Source organism: Durio zibethinus, chromosome 22, assembly GCF_047325235.1.
Source record: "Durio zibethinus cultivar Kanyao isolate XHJ-2024 chromosome 22, ASM4732523v1, whole genome shotgun sequence".
NCBI lineage: Eukaryota > Viridiplantae > Streptophyta > Magnoliopsida > Malvales > Malvaceae > Durio > Durio zibethinus.
Window position 1 is genome coordinate 1,537,364 of NC_143183.1, and position 21,902 is coordinate 1,559,265.

A 21,902-nucleotide genomic window follows, 5' to 3' on the forward strand; every position below is an offset into this window, starting at 1 on the left:
CTCTTTCTTCTTTGGGACTCTCTTACTAAATGCTTCATTTCCTTTTAGCTTGCCATTCTTAATAGCACTCTTAATAATTTCTTCTAAAATTACCATATCAATAAAATTTTTCATTGCATTCCCTATCATCTTTTCATAATAAGAAGGTTTTAAAGTGCTAACAAACAGCACTGTAATCTCTTTCTTAGTCAGAAGAGGTTGTACTTGAGAAGCAATATCCCTCCACCTCTGGGCATACTCTTTAAAAAATTCGTTTGCCTTTTTTTCCAGGTTCTGTAAAGACAAACGATCAGGGGCCAAATCGATAATATGTCGATATTGATCGATGAAGTCATGAGCCATATCGCTCCAAGAGTGAATACGGGTTCTATCCAGCTGAACGTACCACCTGACAGTAGAGCCAGTAAGGCTATCTTAGAAAACATGCATCAAAAGTATTTCATCATGAGCATGAGCTGCCATTTTCTTGTAATACATGGTGATGTGGGTTTTGGGGCACTTCGTACCATCATATTTTTCAAATTCTGATACTTTGAACTTATGAGGAATGACCACATCAGGGACTAAGCAAAGCCCAGCAGCATCAACTGAACCATAAAAATCAAATCCTTCCACAGCCCGTAGCCTTTGTTCTAGTATACTAATCTTGGAGCTTTCTTGAGTTTTCACTCTTATCTTTTCTTTCTCCTTCTCTTTCAAATCATCTAGATCAGGAATTGGTTCTATTGCCTTTTCAGTAAAGACAAGATTTACATAACTATTATAATGCCCTGGGTTGGAAGCTGACGGTATTCCAAGATATGTTGGATATGTGAAGTGTTGCGATGGAACCTTTTGAGCAGACTAGGCTTGAGGAGGGCCAAAACTTGGAGGATACAAAAGGTCAGCCACTTTTTACAATGAGGGAACTTGTTGGCTTGTATTTTCTTCAACTCTTTTTCCCTTATTCAACTTATTAAGAGCATCCAAAATTTTGCTCAACTCACTTTCAATCTTCTCTTGTGCTTTTTCTATCTTTTCAAATTTGTGAGAATTTTCCTACTCCATTTGTCTGGCTCTGGATCTTGTGTTGTATCGATGGGCAGGGTTCTCGTTAGATGGAGCTATCCTTGAACCTTGAGTACCATGTCTTAGAATTAGTAAATTTGTATGACTATCATATGGTTACTTTATGAATGAGAATGCAATGAATGAAAAATGCATGTATGCAAAGAACATTTACCTAAAAAATAGTATTCAATTAGAATATTTCATTTATTCCAAAAAACTTTTATCTACAATGAGTTTATCATCCTAGAATTATAACCATAAAATTGTTTAATCTGTTCATACTTGGCCTTGGCTTCCTCAATGAAGTTCAACAGACGCTGTCTATGTTCTCCTACTGGGGTCACTACTCATTTCAATGCCTCTGCCTCTTCCACTATCTCTCTTACCTTGCATACCCTTTTACAGATTTGGGTCGTTAGGTGCTCAATGTATTTTTGTCTTCCTAAGTTCTCTCTCTTACCACACCAGACTTGGTATGATAATTCTCTATGTTCCCTAACCAATGCAGCAATGTGGTCTCTTTGTTCATTTAACTTTTGTCTTAACCTGCTCAAGTAACTATTTAGCATGATATTCTCTGTCTGTACTTCGATACTTTCTTCTTCCAATTAAGCATACTCTTGCTTCAATCTTGTATTTTCCTCAGTCAGCTCGACAATGGTAATCTCTTTGGCCCTTTCTCTCACACATAACATTTTATGCTCTTGGTGTAGCTTTGCTAAGTCTTCAATAGCTGTATCACGTTCTCTAGCAATCTTATGCACTTTAACTTCATGACTTTCAGCTCTATTTTTTCATTGATCTTTTTCTTCTTGAAGCTTTTGGATTTCTTGCTTTAACTTACCATTTTCAGACTCAAATTCTTTTGTTGCAAGCTCTAATTCTGATGGTGTCTCTTTGAGTTTTTCTTCTGTTGGTGGTTGAGAGATTTCATAAGTGAATACCATTTCTTGTCTTCTTTTTGTTCTCCAAACCAAGTACCCTGAGGTGACTTTATCAGTAAACGGTCTAGGACTCACTCTTCGGGGATTTTTCTATGCTTTAATTATCTCATTCATCCTCTGAAATGCTTTAAGCTCACTGTAAGAGAAATCTAACTGATAAAGCCCATAAGTTATAAGAATGAACTATTCTTCCCCAAATTGCCTTCTCACTAGGAGTGGTGAATAATTTGTCACTCCTTATAAACCCAGAAGTGGGACCACTGTACTACCTCACATTGATACAACATAAGCTCACGATTCATCCATGGGGCCAACCATCTCACCTTGGCGCTAGTCAACCTTTGTAGGAAAGTTATCCATTTCTTTTTAAACTTTCATTCTGACCACTCACTTTCACAGAATTTTTTGATCGAAGCATGATTACGGATATAAAGCTTCGAGAAAGCACCATTTCCCTATTCAAAATGGCTTTTCATCCATAAGTATAATAACTGTATGCAACCTATGAAGCGCCCTCCATTATGATGATAATAACTCAAAGATATGATAGTCTCTGCTAATATTACCGTTAAAAGATTATAACCATTAATCACACTCTCGAAGAAGTCCACCATCGCTATCTCAATATAACCCAAAACTTTTAGGAAGATCACCATTCCGTATATGGCTAAGGCAAATATATCTAACCTCCGTTCTTCATTGGCATGTTGCATCAAAAACTCATGAAAGAGCTTCTAAGGTAGGTAAACCTGTTCTTGTTTCTTCTTTGTATGAGAATCCACAATTTTTTTGTCTATCCCCATAAGTTGAGATAGACCTTTACGAAATCCTGACTTGTGTTTTTTGACATATATCTTGTCAAGAGCCTTGAGGTGCAAACCCAATAAAACTAAATATTCTTCGATGGTGAGAGTCATATCAGCTTCATTAAAGATGAAACACTTGTATGCAGGATCCCAGAATTATGCTGCAGCTCTGATTAGTTGATCATCCATCGCCACTGCTAGAAGGTGTGCTATATGACCGTGTCTCTGGCAAAATTGCTCTTGTCTTGACAGGCTCATCTTTTTCCAGATATCAACCAAATCTTCTAGATTATTCTGTTTGAGGAGGATAGATGTTTCTTGAGATAAAGTAAAATCATACCCAATTGGTAAACAATCTCCCATCTTCAGTTGAATCTTTTCTGACTGGGCCCTTACTTCGTTAGGTGTCTCACAATGTGCTATTACGGATGAATAGTAAACTAGTTGTTCATTGGAGTCCATGAAAATAAATTTGTTGAAGATCGTCTTTTAAGCAAATGTTCTTAATGCAACTGTATGATATAAGCATGAACCAATGCAGAAGAATGAGAGAAAATGTTAGTACACTCAGAAAAAAGAAATAAATAAATAACTAAGTAAATTTAAACATCACACAGAATAAGAGGGATGAATCCTATGCTTTTGGTCAATTCTAAAAAGGAAGAATGATGGCTCTATCTATAGGTTAGGCACTCTTAAGGTTCACTATATGTGGTTTAAGGTCAAAGTCTAAAGGTTCTCAAATTACTCCTTACATCCTTGTCCATCACAGACTAGTAAGGCACCCTAATCTTCACCCATTACAGGCTACGAGCGAAAAAGGTTCAATTTGGGTGGGAGTATTTCGCTAGCCACTACGGAGGCATTAGACCTCACGAAAGTAATAGGTACTTTACTCCTTCTTAGAGGGATGGAGCTCGGGTATAGAGCTCACGTTATGCACATGCATATGAATGACATAATTAACAAAGTAAATAAACATGAATGAATAATAACACATATATACAAAAGGTTCAATTTTATTAGGCTTTTGGATAATACAAATTATTTGCTAGCCTGACTCTTAGAAGTCCCCAGTGGAGTCGCCAAGCTGTCATAACGTCTAGATCTAGGGATCTATCGCTAGACATGGACTTTAGGGAGTCGCCACCAATCTTTTTTATCTAGGTGCAATTGGCCACCTAAAGAATCTGCCCTTTCAGGGAACACCTAAGTTTAAGGGTCCCTAAAAGAATAGGTTCGGGTCTACTAACCAGAATAGGGTTCAGGAGTTCGGTTATGTGTGAAGAAGGTTATAGTACTCTCACAACGCCCATCAAAAGATGGTACCAGCTTAATTTTGTGTTATCTAATAAGCCTTAAAAACTTACCAAGTAATTAGTTGTTAGAAATTATTCTCAATTGACTCTAATACTTTTAGCAAAAAATTGAGAAAATCTCCTCACCTCAAGAGTATGCTTGAAAACTACTGTTTCACTTGCAGAGGCTCTATCGTCGGATTTATTTGACATTAAAGAAAATTTAAAAGAAATAAGAAAAAAGAAAAAAAGAAGAAAAAAAATGATTGCTTTTGTACAAGGAAAAATTGATACTTTCAACTTTTCCCCCAAAAAAATTTTGGAAACTTTAATTTCGAGGAAAATTGATACTTTTAACTTTTCCTCAAAAACTTTTTTGAAAAGTTATTTTTAAGGAAAATTGATACTTTCAACTTTTCCCCAAAAATATTTTTAGAAAGTTTATTTTTAAGGAAAATTGATACTTTCAACTTTTCCTCAAAAATATTTTTTTTGAAACTTTAATTTCAAGGAAAATTGATACTTTCAACTTTTTCCTAAAAATATTTTTTTGGAAAGCTTATTTTCAAGGAAAATTGATACTTTCAACCTTTCCCCAAAAATTTTTTTTGGATTTTATTTAAAGAAAATAAAATACTATAACAAAATAAAAAAAAAAGAAAAGTAAAACAAAAATAAAAATAAAATAAAGATAAAAATAAAAGAATATTAAATAAACCTAATCTAATAATAAAAATAAATAAATAAATAAATAAAATATAAAAAAAAACCTGGAACAGCTCTACTTGCGGCTCGGCTCAACTCGGCTTAAAAAAGAAAAACGGCTTCGGAGAAGTGGCTCACGGGTATCGGCTAACGGCTCGAGACGTGGGTCGAAAACGGATCGACGCTCGGGTCGGGTCAGATCTTGGTAAAACGCGCTGATCTTCTAGGTTATTTAACGCAAAAACGACGTCATTTTGGCAGGGTATATAAGGTTGGTTCTTTCATTTTTTTAGCAGAACCCTTCTTTTCTTCTCTCTTTTCCCTTCTTTCTTCTCTCTCTTCTCTCTAAAATCTGAAGAACTCCGATTGAATATTCACCAGATTCTAGAAATTTTTGCCAGAATCTAAGTTTTTCGCTGAAAGTTCATCAGAAAGTTGGTCGGTTTATGGGAGTTCTCATTGAAAACTGGGCAGCTGGCCGAAAACTTCAAAATTGATCGAAATAATCATCGAAAAATTCAATCTTCGTCAAAAAATTCAACCGAAATCTGAAAATTTTCCAAAAATTTCCAAAAAAATCTTTAAAAATTTTCCACCAATTTCTAAAGCTATTCTAACGCCTCTAAACCCTTTTTCAGCTTTTAAATCTCTTTTGTCTGCCTTTTTCTCTCAGCCAGCAACTCTTTTCTCTCTCTGTGTTCTTTCTTTTGATCCAAAGGTCTTTTATAGGGATTGATAAGAAGAGTTTCTGATCAATCTCAACTCCTCTTTGGATTGAGATTCAATCATTGAATCTAATATGGACTCTGATTGAATCCCAATCTAATCTTCAACCGAAAAAAAAAGAAATAAAAATAATAATAATAAAAAATATATTAATAGATAAATAATCAAATAAACCACAAAATTAACAGATAAATTAAAAATAATAATAGATAAATTATAGCATATAAATAGATAAATAATAGTCAATATAAAAAAAGTATATATATAATTATTAACAGAAAAAAAAATAAAGATATATATATATTAATAAATGGTAATAATAAATAAGTAAATAAGAAATACTTAAAAGATAAAGAAAAAAGAAAATATATATAAAATATAAAATAAATATAAATATAAAATACAAAAATAATAAAAAAACAAAGCAGACCAACCCATTTGGACCAGGCCTAATTGATCCGGGCCTGAACCAAATTGGGTCTACAGGCTTTATGGTTAGTGAAAGAGGAATTGAAGTGGACTCGAATAAGATACAAGCCATCCAGAACTTATCTCCTCCTTGTACCCCAAAAGAAGTGCTAGGTTTCCTAGGGAGATTGAACTATATTGCTTGTTTCATCTCTCAGCTCACCTACAAATGCGATCCTATTTTTAAGCTTTTTAGAAAACATAATCTAGGAGAATGAAATGATGAATGCCAAGAAGCTTTTGATAAGATTAAAGAATACTTATCAAATCCACCTGTGTTAGTGTTGCCAATCCTGAGGAAACTTTTGATTTTGTACTTAACAGTGCATGAAATTCAATGGGATGTGTATTGGGGTAAAAAGATGAAACTGACAGGAAAGAACGCTCAATCTACTACTTGAGCAAAAAATTCACTGATTACGAGTCCAAGTATTTACCATTAGAGAAGATGTGTTATGTATTGGCCTGGACAGCTCGAAGGCTCCGAAAATACATGTTTTATCATACCACTTGGCTTATAGCAAAGTTGGATCCTATTAAATATATTTTCGAGAAGCCTTCATTGATGGAGAGAATAGCACGTGGCAAGTTATGTTTTTAGAATATGATATTATTTATGTAACTCAGAAGGCTATAAAGGAAAGTGCAGTAGCCAAATTTCTTGTCGATCGTACTGTCAAAAATTATGAACCAATAAACCTAGATATCCCTGATGAAGATGTGATGACTATTGAAGAAAATAAACCTATCGAAGAGTCTTGGAGAATGTATTTTGATGGAGCCATAAATGCGTTAGGCCATGGTATTGGAGCAATCTTAATATCTCTCGATAGGCATTATTATCCCATCATGGCTAGGTTGAATTTCAATTACACAAACAATGTGGCTGAATGTGAAGCCTGTGTTATGGGTTTGCAAGCGACGATTGACAAGAAAATCAAAATGTTAGATGTGTTTGAAGATTCAACTCTTGTCATCTATCAGTTGCGAGGAGAGTGGGAAACGAGAGATTTCAAGTTGATATGGTACCATAAGTACATCTCTGAATTATTCAAGCAATTTAAAGAAATTCAGTTTGAGCATCTGTCTAGAAAAGAGAACCAAATTGCTGATGCACTAGCTACTCTAGCTATAATGTTAAAATAGATGTAAATACTAAAATCCAACCTATCAAGCTGAATGTGAAGGATGATCCAGCATATTGTTTAGGTGTCGAAAAAGAAGCCGATGGGAAGCCATGGTATCATGACATTATGCAATACATTAAAAACCAACAATACCTAGAACATGCAACAAAAAATGATAAAAGGACTATTAGAAGGTTGGTTATGAGTTTCTTCCTTGATGGAGATGTCTTATATAAAACGGGTCGAGATCAAGTACTCTTAAGGTGTGTGAATGCAGCTGAAGTGAAGAAGATTATTAAAGAAGTGCATGATGAAATTTGTAAGGCACATGCAAATGGTCGTATGATGGCCAGGTAAATTATGATGGTCGATTACAATTGGTTGACAATGAAGAGTGACTATATTAATTATGCTAACAAATGCCAAAAGTGTTAGATCTATACTGATAAGATCCACGCTCCTCCAACAACATTGCACGTTTTGGCTCCTCTATGACCATTTTTTATGTGGGACATGGATGTCATCGGTTCCATTACTCTAAAAGCTTCGAATGGGCATAGATTCATCTTTGTGATGATTGATTACTTCACCAAGTGGGTAGAAACTACATCATATGCTAGTGTGACTCGATCAATGGTATGCAAGTTCATAAAAAAAGAGATAATATGCAGATATGAGCTTTCAGAAATGATTATTTCTGATAATGCCAAAAACTTAAACAGTAAAATGATGAATGAAGTATGCACTCAATTCAAGATCCATCATCATAATTCAGCATCATATCATCCAAAGATGAATGAGGTAGTAGAGACTACAAATAAGAATATCAAAAGAATCTTGGAGAAAATGATTGATACTTATAAAGATTGGCATGAAAAGTTACCTTTTTCTTTGCATGCTTATAGAACAGCGATCTGAACATTTACTGGGGCCATCCCATTCTCTTTGGTATATAGAATGAAAGTTGTGCTGCCAGTCGAAGTGAAAATTTCCTCGCTGAGAGTACTGATAGAGGTAGAGTTAGAGGAAGTAAAATGGGTTTGAAATCGCTACGAGCAGTTGAACCTCATTGAAGAGAAAAGACTTACAGCACTTTGTCATGGTTACAAAAAAGGATGATGAGAGCACATGATAAGAAAATTCATCCCTGTCGCTTTAGGGAAGGAGACTTAGTGTTGAAAAAGATCCTTCCAAATCAACATGACAATCGAGAAAAATGGACACCAAATTGGGAGGGCCCGTACGTAGTGAAAAAAGCATTTTTTGGTGGGGCATTAATTTTGATAGAGATAGATAGAGGTGATTTACCCACTCCGGTAAATTCAAATGCTGTAAAGAAATATTTTACTTAAAAAAACAAAAAGAGAAAAAAAATAAAAAGTAAAAAAACAATTACATATCTAAGCTGAAAACCTGGAAAGATGGCTTGGATGCGAAGAAGAAGCATCATCAAGAGAAGACCCCATAACACAGGGGCAAGTGTAGTTTAAAGAACTTTAAAAAATCAAGGAAGTCATCTGATTTAGTTTTAGAAAAAGAATTTAAGAATATTTTATTCATTATTTGGGCACCTCTGTTTAGACTTAAACACTTTGCCATGCATTTTATTATCAGTCTAATGAAATATGCTATCTTTCCTTTGGAAATAATACCTATCCATTCCTTTATCCTCATTGATATTTTCGTTTACCGTACAAATAGAAGAAATGTGTGATTGCATTTTATTTGTCTTGAACTTAAAACGATGAAAAAAATGAACATGAAAGATCTCAGCATTACTTTTTAAAAGTTAACAAAGGCAAATGACAAGGGATGAGAAAAGCATGATGAGACATTAATGTTGCAAACATTTAAAGAAGAGAAGTATTGTTACGGAAGAATACAATGGTCAGATGTTAAGAACATATTGGTCATATGGCAATTTTGATAAAGGAAACCAAAAAGCAAGAGATTTTGAGAACCTTTTTACCACAATGAATAATTTTGATTGCATTACATGCATTGCATTTAGAGCACTCAGTACATGCATCCATGAACAATGAAGATAAAGACTTTTCATTTTCTAATGAAAAACAAGATCAAACAAAAGATTTCAAAAGAGAGAAATTTACTTGTTCAAAGATGAAAACTTGATTTGGAGAACATATGAGATTTTTAAAGTTGTCAAGCCTCTACTGAAAAGAGCTTTTTCAAGATGAATTTTTAAAATTGTCGAGCCTCTGCTGAAAGGAGCTTTTTCAAGATAAATTTTTAAAGTTGTTAAGCCTCTATTGAGATGAGCTTTTTCAAGATGAGAATTTTTAAAGTTGTTGAGCCTTTGCTGAGAGGAGCTTTTTCAGATAAGATTTTTAAAGTTGTTGAGCCTTTGCTAAGAAGAGCTTTTTCAAATGAGATTTTTAAAGTTGTTAAGTCTTTGCTGAGAGGAGCTTTTTCAAGATGAGGATTTTTAAAGTTGTTGGATAAGGATTTTTAAAGTTGTTGAGCTTCTGCTTAAAGAAACTTTTTCAAGATAAAATTTTAAAGTTGTTGAGCCTCTGATGAGAAGAGTCTATTTTAGATTTTAAATTTTCAAAAGTTGTCGAGCCTCAAGTGAGAAGAGCATTTTCGATTTGACGAGAAAAAACTTTTTGAGTAGTTTATGTTTTAAAAAAAAAAAGAAAAAAAATCCCTTTGGATTCCGGACAAAATTGTTGTCTTTATCTTTGCCCTATTATTGATTCTCAGTAATACGTAAAGAGGAGCAACTGTAGACACCAAATTTATCTGAATTTTAATTAATAATTCTCGAGCTATCATGCCAATACTCGATTTCAATTCAATTGGGCTTCAGGCACAATTTCAATACAATTGGGTTTCAAGCTCGATTCCAATTCGACTGGGCCTAAAGTCTGATTTTAATTAGGCTCGAAGCCCATTTTGTTCTTTAAGCCCAACTTGCCTTTTATTTTCTTTGTTTTATTAAATTAAACAAAAATACAAAAAAAAATAAAAAGTGGGGGCTGATGGCAGTGGTGCCTTACCCAGCACCATTGGCCACCATACCCTACCCTTTGATCACCCATCCCACTAGCCACCATACCCTACCCTCTGGTCACCTATACTCTGTTCACCACTGCCACCCCTGTTCACTACCCTCGCCTAGGCTCCTAGCCATCATGCCCTACCACTATCAAATAAGATAAAAAAAATAAAAGGGGTATGAGGTTTGTGCTTGCACCACCATGCTTAGCCCTGTGCCACTCCCTCAAGCACATGGCACTACCGGAGCTCTATAAATAGAGCTCTTGGCCAAACCAAAAAGGAAGAGGAGGATATCTTACCAAAAAAAGAAAGGGAAAAGCTTTCTGCTAAAAAAAATTAACATAGTCTTTTTTGCAGGGAGGAACCTAGCGTCGAGAGATCCATATAAACAAAAAAGAGGAAAAGTTGGTAAAAAATCAAAAGTAAAAAATAATATAAAAAAAAAAGTTTAACCGAAACTTCAAAAGCATATCTAGGTTTTTTAGGTTTCTTTTTGGTGAAAAGAAGGTTGAATCTATATTCAGGGGATCAAGAGGAGCATTTTAGGGTTTTTTTCTAAATTTTTTGACACCAGCAATGGCGGTGGGAGCTCATAGCCAATGAAGACCACAATGATGTCACAGCGAATGGTCGTCAGCCCCAGATCGGTCTAAAAAAAGAGGAGAGAGAGTTTTTTTTTTTTTGAGTAGAGGGGGTGAAATAAAGTAAAATTATTTTTTTTTACTTTTATAGAGCTGTCAATAACTAAAACAACGTCATTTCATTTAAACACCAAAACGACGCCGTTTTAAGCCCAAGATCCACCTATCAACTTGTCGACCTGACCTGGGATCTGCGCAACTAACCCAATGACTCGACTCACCCTTTAACCCCTAACTGGTCCAATTGAACTGGACTAGATCGGCATTGAACTATCGAATCAACTTGATCGAACCAAGCCGTCAACTATACCGGGCCCTGCATTGATCGGACTGTTGATCGGTCATGTTCAAGTAAAAAATATTTTTTATTTTTTAAAAATATTATTTTTGTTATTTTAAATTTTGTTATTAATATTTATGCATGTAAAAATATTTTAATTTGCTAGAATAAATTTTTGTTGTTTTATAATATTAACAAATAAAAATAAAATAATGAAATATATAGTAAAAATTTGTGATAATTTTGTTATTTTTAAAATAAATCTTATAAAATAAGAAAAAAAAAATTTTATCCGACGATGAGATTCAAAAGTACTCCGAGCAATAATACCTACGAAATCTTTAGGTGAGAAAATTTTTTTTGAATATTGCCAATGTATTGGAGTATTTATTAAAAAATTTTCAAGACAATAAAAATTTTTTTTGTTATAAAATAATAAATAAAAACTAATTAATAAATTAAGAATAGGTAATAAAAAATGAGAAAATGGAAATTTTATCCGATGATGGGATTCTAAAAGTATTCCGAGTAAAGATGCTTTAAAAAAATCCTTAGATGAGAAGAATTTTTTAAATATTACCGGTGTATTGAAATATTTATAGGAAATCTTTAATATAATAAAAATTCATATTTTTTCATTCTTTAAATGAAAATAATAATAAATATTAATAAAATTTCTAAAAAAGAATAAAATATGTGTATTAACATGGTAACATTCTACATTGCATGCACGACATAATTTTTTTACGAAAAGTAAATTTGAGCCTCCAAAGATGGAATTATAAGGTATTCCGAGAAACGATGCCTAAGAAATTTCTATGTGAGAAAAAGTTTTTCTAATGTTACCAATGTACTTGAACATTTTAAGAATTATTTTAATAAAAAAGTTCTAATTTATTTTTCTCGAATAAAAATGAAACAATAAAGAATCAATAAAAATAATAATTTCTAATAAATAAAAAAATCAAGAAAATTATTTTTCAAACACCGAAAATGAGACTATTTTTTATCAAAATCAAAAGATAACACGTAGTTAATTGGTACCATTTTTAAACGGGTGTTGTGGTGGTGCTAATCATTCCTCACACGTAACCGACTCCTGAACCCAGACTATTACGCAGACCCTAAAATTATCCTTTTAATAAATTTTAATTAATTTTGAGATTTCATTAAAAGGATATATTTTAATAAGTGATCAATCATACCTAGCCAAAAAAGATTGATGGCAACTCTCATTTTTTATTTTGTTTTCAAATTCGTCGGACGGACACAAAATCATTACGACAACCGATAGCTCCACCATCTCATAAATTAATTATCTAATTCTAAAAGTAAAAAATCCAATTAAAGTGTTTAATTAATCAAATAATGCCAATTGTTAGTGAATGAGGTGCAATTGATTTTATATTAGATTTTTTCATGAAAATAACAATTCTAAAATTCTAAAAAAACAATACAAAAGAAAATTTAATTATTGGGATTAAAAAGATTTAATTATGTTATCAATAATCAAATGATCAACTCATAAAACATATAAACAACAAAATCATTATCATACATATGTAGTTAATATATCAAAACAAAAAATTGAAAGGCAAAAAATAGGAAAAAATAAATATGCTTAAATGATTTAATTATGATTATTTTTAATGAATTTATTTATCAACATAAATTGCATATTTAATTGTTTTTGCAATAACTAAAGCAACAAACTTCACATAATTGTTTTGATTCTTATAGACATTAAATTTTTATATCGCTTTATTTATATTTTTATTTAATGTGAAAAATCATTCTAATTATAAAAAAGGAGTTTAATAAAAAAAATAAAATCATTCCAAGTAAAATTTATATAAAATTACTACCTGTATTTTAATAAATCACTTTTAATATTTTTGGAATTAAAAGTTAAGGGTTTAGTTAATTACTTTTAGCAACTTTTTAGTTTAATTATAAAAAAAAGAGTTTAATAATAAAAAATTCAATTAAATTAAAATTTATAAAAAAATTTACTAAAGATATTTTAGTCAATCACTTTTAACACTTTTAAAATTAAAATTTAAAATTTTGAGAGGTTTAATTTCTCATAAAACTCTATTTTTAATTATTGTTGATTTAAATTAAACTTAAATAAATTAATAAAATTTATATATTTAAGGATAAATTTATTAATTTAAAATTTTATAGGGGTATTTAAGTTGATTACTATTAACATTGTTTGAGTTTACACTTTTATATTTATATATAGATGATATTTATTAGTGCGGGAGGTAGAATAGAAGGATGGAGAGTACTAGTACTCATGTTAAAGGGAACTCAACGATATTTAGATGCTTTGGCTTTGTTCCGAACGATATTTAGATGCTTTGGCTTTTCCTGTTGTCAATCTCACAATATTTTGGATGTGTTTGACAATTTTCATGTCTATTTGGAGGGTTTTTGAATAAATAGTCTCTTTATTTTCAAGGTCATATAGTTGAGAAGTGTACACGAAATTCATTTTGATAAATAGATTAATTAGAAGTTTATATTTAAAATATTGTCAATATATATATATATATAGACAGTGAATCTCACTATTATATTTCATTAAAAAATGCAAAAGACAAATTTATTTATAATTTATAATATTTATATACCGACAATGTATTGAATAAAAATTAAATGTTTCTGTTAGAGACATGCAACTCATATATAGATTTATGTCGTGGCACTCTTGTTGATGTCTTGGAAGATTTAATTACCACAATTATTCCAGGCATCAAATAGCCAAAAAAAAAAAAAAAAGATTCAAGAATGTGAGATTATTTGGTGAAAACAAAGTTCTATACACTTGAAACAAACAATTCTCAATTGAGTACAAGGAATCACACAATTAAGGTTAATCTGATGATCTTCCATGTGGCTTTTCGTATGGAAGACTTACAATGCCTTATTTAACATAAAAAAAATGAATACTATTTATGAAAATGATTTCATGAAATAATAAAAAACTTCTGGAAAGCAATTGTCCCTAAAAGCGTCAATTTGCTTCACCAGTTCACTTTCCTACAGTTGACACGAATTTGTCCTTGTTTGCTAGTCAAAGGCTTAATATTTCCCATCTTAATCATTGACTTGGAAAAATCGTTCCAGAAAACTGCAGGGTCGGAGATGTAAGTCTTTACAAGATCATCAGTTGAGCCACCATTGAAAAGTGCTTGATCTGAGATGAGTAGTCCTCTCTTCTCCACCAAGTTTTTGAAGTATGAAGTGTCAAAACGTGAAGGCGTGGGATCTAAAGGAGCGAGGTTAGAGTTGCCTCCATCACGTGGGCAAGTTGCTCGACGCTCTTTAGCAAAGGCAGGGTCGATATTTGTTGCATTATAAATTCTGTTCCTAAAGGTAAAACACTGTGCTAACCCAATTGTGTGGCCACCAGAGAGGGCTACAAGATCTCTCTCGTTCAGACCTTGGTTCTTGAAGTTGTTAATTAATACAGGAAGGTCCATGAATGGAGATGGAAGGACACTGTTTGCAAGATTCTTGCTAGCTGTGGTGGAATCCCTCCTCCCTAGCCTCACCTTCCATGATGGTCCTCCTAGCTGCAGCAATCATGACAGTTTTCATTAGAAAATGATTGTTTACAAAATTTCTGACAATGGAAATGATGGATTGAGTTTTCAATTTCAATCGGATAACATAAGCCCATACCGCAACTACAGAATCTCGAGCTGCAACAGCCAAGATATCGGCACAAGACACTACTGGGCGTCCACAAACTTTGTCCACTTCAGCCTTAATTTGGTCGATTACTTCAAATCCTCTGGTAGAATTTACATTGGCACGTGCATTCTTTTCACTATCAATGGTAGCTGTAGAATCCAGCAGAAGTGAACCATCACAACCCTGCATTACAATGGCAAACAATTCAAGCTTGCAACTTTAAAAAAAAAAAGCTAAAAAGTACTGATAATAATGAAGAAATGTTGTGAAGTAAATGTAGTACATTAACGAAGCAGTCATGGAAGTGCAGCCGAAGTAGAGAAGCTCCCATGCGCCGCTCTCGATGGACAGCAGCCTGGACTATTTTCTTGATGGCAGGCAAAGCTTGGGGACAAACTTGGTCATAAAATTTGGGAGATAAGGAAAAGGCAGTGGTTGCAAGAACTAGCCAGACAAAGGTATGAAGAAGAAAATTGGTTGGTGAAGCCATTGATTAGAAAGTTGAATTTGGTCAGAATTAATTTTCTTTCTTTTCAAGTTTGTGAGTTTTGGGAATGGTTGGGGAGCTGCAGGGCATTTATAGCCAGTAATTTCGATTAGGACTTAGCCAATCATGAGACTGGTTCTCAAGGCTTTTATTTTCTTAGCCAATCATTAGACTGGTTCTCAAGGCTTTTATTCTACTGTTAAGTCAGACTTTTCATCATAGGGCCGATCCTAATAGATTTTTTAGCCTCGAAATTGACATGGTCAAGTTCCAAAAGGATTATTTTTTAATTGTAGACAAAGAAATAAAAGGACTAAAAGTGAAACGGATAAGGAAGATAATAAAGATTGAATTGAACGTTAGATTTGAGTTCTCTTCATAAAATACAGGATAAAAAAATAAGCAAGTTTGTCAAATATACAAAATTATTGGGGAAAATTTTATTGATTTTTTTTCTTATTAAGGTATATTAGAGAAAGAAGATTGTATTTTAATTAAGAATAGAAGATGAGATTGTAGGTATTGTGATTTGAACTCTATATATATTGAATTCATCACTACCATTTCTTAAAATTAAACCAATTATATAAATAAAAAGAACTGAATTTTAAATTTTATTAGATAATTTAAGAACAATTACACATATAGCTTTTCCACTTTGACAGAGCCAAAGAGTGGGTTATTCATTAAGACAAGAAAGACCAAGGTCAAATATTAACCTAATTAATTAACTAGCATTAATTGTGCAGCCAAGCTCAATTATAATAATGCATGGTAAAAGCTTTTTGTTTTTGGCCAAGAAGTAAAAGCCTTTTTTTTTTTTTTTTGCGTGATAAATCTTAAAATCAAACAGTATCATATGAATTGAATCAAAATTGGTTAAACCGAATAGACCAGCCTCCTGCTGATTACGTTGATTAATATATTTGTTGATTAATTCCCTTAATTATGTTTCAAGAAGTATTGTCTTTTTTCTTTCTTGCTCTATCAAAGGCATCCAGTGCTGAATTTATCAACAGTGTAGCCACTTTCCTTAATATTTACAAATTAAATTATTTAAAATAGGTCTGGCTGCTGGTCGTACTTCTTTTTTAGTTCTCTATGATCACGGATTCGTCTTTGCTTCAAATTCCTTTTGGCAATTATGGTATAAAGCCACAATGAATGACCATGTAACTGGGTTTAACAAAATAATTTAGATCTAATAATTATCAACACTAAAATTAAAAGGCTATAGGTATATAAAGTTCTTATACATAGTATAATTAAAAAATCATTCAAAAAAAACCATCTATTTATATTCAATTAAGCTCTTATTTAGATTAAAAAAAATTAAAACTGTTAATTTTGTTGATAACTAAGATAAATTTTTATGTGACATCAATAAAATAGATTAAAGTTTAGCATATGATACAATTAATATATGAAAAAATTAAATAAAATAAACTTTTTTCTTTTTCTTTTCTATTTTCTCTATCTCTCTCTAAAATCTCTTTAAAGATTTAGTTGATTATAGTTTGGGGATTGACTAATAAATTTTGTCATATGATTAAATTTCATCCATTTAAAAGTTCAATTGAATCAAAATAAAAAATTAAGGGTTTGATTGATCGTAATAAAATATTAAAGATTTAAATGATTATTGAATTATAATTCAAAGATATTTTTGACCTTTTCTTGAAGTTTTAAGAATTCAAAAACAAGGTAATGGTGGAATAGGAGGATACTAAAAAACTTTGGTGATAGTTAAATATAAATATAAATATAAATATATATATTTATATAGGAAAAATCAAGTTGCATTGTAAAATTTTTTTAACTTTACACATTTTTTAACCATTGATTCTAATATATTTAAGGAACAAAATTAAATTATTTTTTTTCTAATTTTACTTGTTTTTCTTATTTCTTAGATCTATTAAAATTAAAGAACATAAAAATATATAAAATTTTTTAATTTTATACTGTGTAAATTAATTCTCTTTATATACATAGAATAGTAGCGATAGGTAGAAGAGTTGGAGATAGTGACAGTACTTATGTTAAATGGAACTCAAGGATATTGAGATACTTTGCCTTAATTTTCCTGTTGTCAATCTCGTTCCCAAACAATATTTTTGATGTATTTGCCACTATTCAGAGGATTGTTCAATAAATAATTCTATTATAATGGTTATGGAGTAGCTAGATAAATTTAAAAATGTAAGAATTCGTTATCAAATTTTATTGATTAGGTGCAATTAGTCATTTATTAAAACTTATCATTTTAATAAAATTTTAAAATTTATTAAAAAAATAATTTTGGATTTATAAAATAGTTTGAGTTTAGGAGTATAGTTATACGTGAGGAATGATTAGCACCGTTACAATGCTTGTCTAAAAATGTTACCAATTAATTATGTGTTATCTTTTAATTTTGTTAAAAAGATCTTAAGTTTGGGATTTAAAAAAATAAAGTCCTTGATTTTCTTTATTTTTCATAATGTTGGTTTTTTCTCTTTTTATTTTTTTTGGTTTTGATTTTCATTTTTTATTATTTTTTATTATTCTATTTTATTTGAAAAAAAATAAATTAGAACCTAATTATTGAAAAAACTCTTAAAATATTATAGTACGTTAGTAACATTAAAATAATTTTTTCGCACCTAATGATTTCTTAAGTATCACTACTTAAAATACCTTAGAATCTTATATTTTGATGCTCATTTTTATTTTTTTCAAGAAAATAAAAAAATGATATGCAATGCAAATGATGAAATATTGGTATACATATTTTTCTTATCCCTTTTTCTTATTAATTTCTTTTTTATTTTTATTATTTTTTAGGAGAAAAAGAAAACTTTTATTATATTAAAATTTTCTAAAAACACTCTAACATAGTGGTAGTATTTAAAAAAACATTCTCAGTTAAAGATTTCTTAGGTGTTACTACTCAGACTACCTTAAAATCTCATCATCAAATAAAAATTGTATTTCTTTTATTTTTTATTATTTTTATGTTTTGTAAAGAAATGATGGAATTTAAAATTACTAAAAATTTTAAATTTATTTTCATGTTAAAAATAAATATTTTATTTTGAAAATTTAGACTTTTAAACATGCATAAATAAACAAAAAATAACCAAAAAAGTTAAAATAATAATAAATACAAAAAACCAAAAAAGCAAAAAAATACAAAAAAAATTGAACAAGGCTGATCAACAGTATAAGCAGTTTGGTCAGGTTTAACACAATCCAAGAGCTATTTTTTGTGATTCGATCTATTTTCAATCATTCAGTTGAGCTGGTTAGGGTCTAATTGGACCCGTTCTTGGTTTGATGAAGGCCCAAGTTGTTAGGTCGAGTGCGGAGGTCATCGAATCTAGTTGGGTCAACTTGCTGATCTTTTAGGGTCAAAACAACAGTATTTTGTTCTTTTCTTTTTTCCTATGAAACCAACTTGTTTTTTTCAAATCAGTTTCATCTTTTTTTCAAAAAACCATTTTACACTTATAAAAAAAAAACTCTCATCTACAAACCGAAAAATCGATTGGTTGTCATTGTTCTAGTCATTTTGTCATTGCCACTAATCATCGATGTAGATGATAGAAAAATGCCAAAAAAATAAAGAAAAAGTTCCCTTCAATTTATTCTACCTCCTTTTTATCTGAAATTTTCTTAAATTTTTTAAATCGATTTTCAAAGTTTTGGCTAAGACTTTTTTTTTTTGTTTTTAAGTTTTTTTGTCGGTTGAGATTTTGATGCTGATTCCTTGTACCCAAGGGATGTAATTTGTATTTTTTTTTGCTTATTTTGCAAACTATGTTTTTTTACAAAAACTTTCATTCCTTTCTTTTTAGAAAATTCTCTCTTTTTTCGATAGAATCTCCCTCTTCAATTTCTGTCCCTCTTTTGTACTTGTTGGAAGGCTCTATTTATATAGCTTTTGACAAATTCAAATCCCAAAAGATCCGGGGTTTGAGAAGAAATATTAAGCCAATTTGCTGGTTTGTCATGCAGTGATACAGCTGGGGGTAGTCGACCGAAATCTTGGACTGTATATGGTATAGGTGGGCGGTGCATTTAATGTACCAGGGATTTTCAACCAAAAACAAAAGAAGGAGAAGGAACAGAGAAAATAATAATAATAATAATAATAATAGAGTAAAATAAAAAAAACAAAACAAAACAAAATTTCATTTGGATCAAAATTTAATTAGGTTTTGGTCCAATTAACATAAAATTTGGGCTCCACATGGTTTTTGGGTCTAGGCTTGGGGCAAAGAGCTAAAATTTAAGCCTTTAAGCCCAACTGACATACAAACAACTCATTTAAAAAAATTTGGCTTCAGCCCACAACTTTGAATCAAATTTTAACTTGCGTAATCAAATCCGGCAAAACCCAATAAATTTGTGACCCACTCAAATGAACTCAAATGAAATCTAAGGCTTATTTCAAAAAAAAAAAAAAAAATGAATAAAATTAAGTGTTTATAATTTTTTTATTTTCAAGGTCGTATAGTTGAGAATTGTACATACAATTTATTTTGATAACTAGATTAACTAGGAGTTTATATTTAAAATATTGTTGATATATATATATATATGGAGAGAGAGAGAGAAATAGACAATAAGTCACAAAATCACAGGTCAAAAAAATTAATTTAAAAATTTAAAAATGGTAAAATCAAATACATTTAAAATTATTTTTTTATGGGGTGACATTTAATAGTTTATTAATAGTTTATAACATCTACGTACAAACAAAACATCGAATATAAATTAAATGTTTTTGTTAGAGATATGCAAACCAAATATAGATATCTATCATGAGGCACTCTTGTTGATGTCTTGGAAGATTTACCACAATTATTCATGGCCTTTAATAACAAAAAATAAATAAATAAATCAATAATCAAGAATGTGAGATTATTTGGAGAAAACAAAGTTCTATACACTTGAAACAAACAATTTTTAATTGAGTACAACGACTCAAACAATTAAGGTTTATCTGATGATCTTCCATGTGGCTTTTCGTATGGAAGACTTACAATGTTTTATTTAACATAAAAAAAAAAAAAAGAATACTATTTATGAAAATGATTTCTTGAAATAAATAAAAAAATTTGTCCCTAAAAGCATCAATTTGCTTCACCAGTTCACTTTCCTACAGTTGACACGAATTTGTCCTTGTTTACCAGTCAAAGGCTTAATATTTCCCATCTTAATCATTGACTCGGAAAAATCGTTCCAGAAAACTTCAGGGCTGGAGATGTAAGTCTTTACAAGATCATCAGTTGAGCCGCCACTGAAAAGTGCTTGATCTGAGATGAGTAATCCTTTCTTCTCCACCAGGTTTTTGAAGTATGAAGTGTCAAAACGTGCAGGCGTGGGATCTAGAGGAGCGAGGTTAGTGTTGCCTCCATCACGTGGGCAAGTTGCTCTACGCTCTTTTGCAAAGACAGGGTCGATATTTGTTGCATTATAAATTCTGTTCCTAAAGGTAAAACATTGTGCTAACCCAATGGTGTGGCCACCAGATAGGGCTACAAGATCTCTCTGGTTCAGACCTTGGTTCTTGAAGTTGTTGATTAATGCAGGAAGGTCCATGAATGGAGATGGAAGGACACTGTCTGCAAGAGTCTTGCTAGCTGTGGTTGAATCTCTCCTTCCTAGCCTCACCTTCCATGATGGTCCTCCTAGCTGCAGCAATCATGACAGTTTTCATTAGAAAATGATTGTTTACAAAATTTCTGACAATGGAAATGATAGGTTGAGTTTTCAATTTCAATCGGATAACATAAGTACATACCGCAGCCACAGAATCTCGAGCTGCAACGGCTAAGATATCGGCACAAGACACTACGGGGCGTCCGCAAACTTTGTCCACTTCAGCCTTAATTTGGTCGATCACTTCAAATCCTCTGGTAGAATTTACATTGGCGGGTGCATTCTTTTCACTATCAATGGTAGCTGTAGAATCCAGCAGAAGTGAACCATCACAACCCTGCATTACAATGGCTAACAATTCAAGCATGCAATTTAACCAAAAAAAAAAAAAAAACTAAAAATTACTGATAATAATGAAGAAATGTTGTGAAGTAAATTTAGTACATTAACGAAGCAGTCATGGAAGTGAAGACGAAGTAAAGAAGCTCCCATGCGCCGCTCTCGGTGGACAGAAGCCTGGACTATTTTCTTGATGGCAGGCAAAGCTTGGGGACAAACTTGGTCATAAAATTTGGGAGATAAGGAAAAAGCTGTGGTTGCGAGAGCTAGCCAGACAAAGGTATGAAGAAGAAAATTGGTGGGTGAAGCCATTGATTAGAAAGTTGAATTTGCTCTGATTTAATTTTCTTTCTTTTCAAGTTTGTGAGTTTTGAGAATGGTCGGGGTTCTGCAGGGTATTTATAGCGAGCAATTTCGATTAGGACTTAGCCAATCATGAGACTGGTTCTCAAGGCTTTTATTTTCATAGCCAATCATTAGACTGGTTCTCAAGGCTTTTATGTTACTTTTAAATCAAGCTATTCGCAGTAGGCCCGTTCCTAATAGATTTCTTAGCCTCGAAATTGAAATGGTCAAGTTCCGAAAAGATTATTTTTAAATTGTAGACATAAAAAATCTGATCAAAATAAGGAAAGAAATAAAAGAACTTAAAATGA

At 31.6% G+C, this 21,902-nt stretch overlaps 2 protein-coding genes across 2 annotated transcripts; both read right to left on the reverse strand.

Moving 5' to 3' along the window:
- Positions 1-13,940: 13,940 nt before the first annotated feature.
- On the reverse strand, positions 13,941-15,291 carry LOC111307218 (peroxidase RIP1-like). Its single transcript, XM_022905232.2, has 3 exons — positions 15,055-15,291; positions 14,760-14,954; positions 13,941-14,650 (listed from the first exon to the last, which is right to left on the reverse strand). The coding sequence occupies exons 1-3, from the start codon at positions 15,259-15,261 to the stop codon at positions 14,099-14,101; spliced, it is 954 nt and encodes a 317-aa protein (XP_022760967.1). The 5' UTR covers positions 15,262-15,291; the 3' UTR covers positions 13,941-14,098.
- A 4,793-nt stretch (positions 15,292-20,084) lies between these two features.
- On the reverse strand, positions 20,085-21,604 carry LOC111307219 (peroxidase RIP1-like). Its single transcript, XM_022905233.2, has 3 exons — positions 21,352-21,604; positions 21,050-21,244; positions 20,085-20,940 (listed from the first exon to the last, which is right to left on the reverse strand). The coding sequence occupies exons 1-3, from the start codon at positions 21,556-21,558 to the stop codon at positions 20,389-20,391; spliced, it is 954 nt and encodes a 317-aa protein (XP_022760968.1). The 5' UTR covers positions 21,559-21,604; the 3' UTR covers positions 20,085-20,388.
- Positions 21,605-21,902: the final 298 nt, after the last annotated feature.

What these genes read in the sequence shown, in the direction of transcription:
- LOC111307218 (XM_022905232.2), bottom strand. Translation starts at nt 15,261, where the DNA reads ATGGCTTCACCAACCAATTTTCTTCTTCATACCTTTGTCTGGCTAGTT. An exon ending in TCCATGACTGCTTCGTTAAT is followed by an intron (nt 14,955 to 15,054) that starts GTACTACATTTA and finishes ATTGTAATGCAG; the next exon opens with GGTTGTGATGGTTCACTTCT. An exon ending in CTCGAGATTCTGTAGTTGCG is followed by an intron (nt 14,651 to 14,759) that starts GTATGGGCTTAT and finishes TGATTGCTGCAG; the next exon opens with CTAGGAGGACCATCATGGAA.
- LOC111307219 (XM_022905233.2), bottom strand. Translation starts at nt 21,558, where the DNA reads ATGGCTTCACCCACCAATTTTCTTCTTCATACCTTTGTCTGGCTAGCT. An exon ending in TCCATGACTGCTTCGTTAAT is followed by an intron (nt 21,245 to 21,351) that starts GTACTAAATTTA and finishes ATTGTAATGCAG; the next exon opens with GGTTGTGATGGTTCACTTCT. An exon ending in CTCGAGATTCTGTGGCTGCG is followed by an intron (nt 20,941 to 21,049) that starts GTATGTACTTAT and finishes TGATTGCTGCAG; the next exon opens with CTAGGAGGACCATCATGGAA.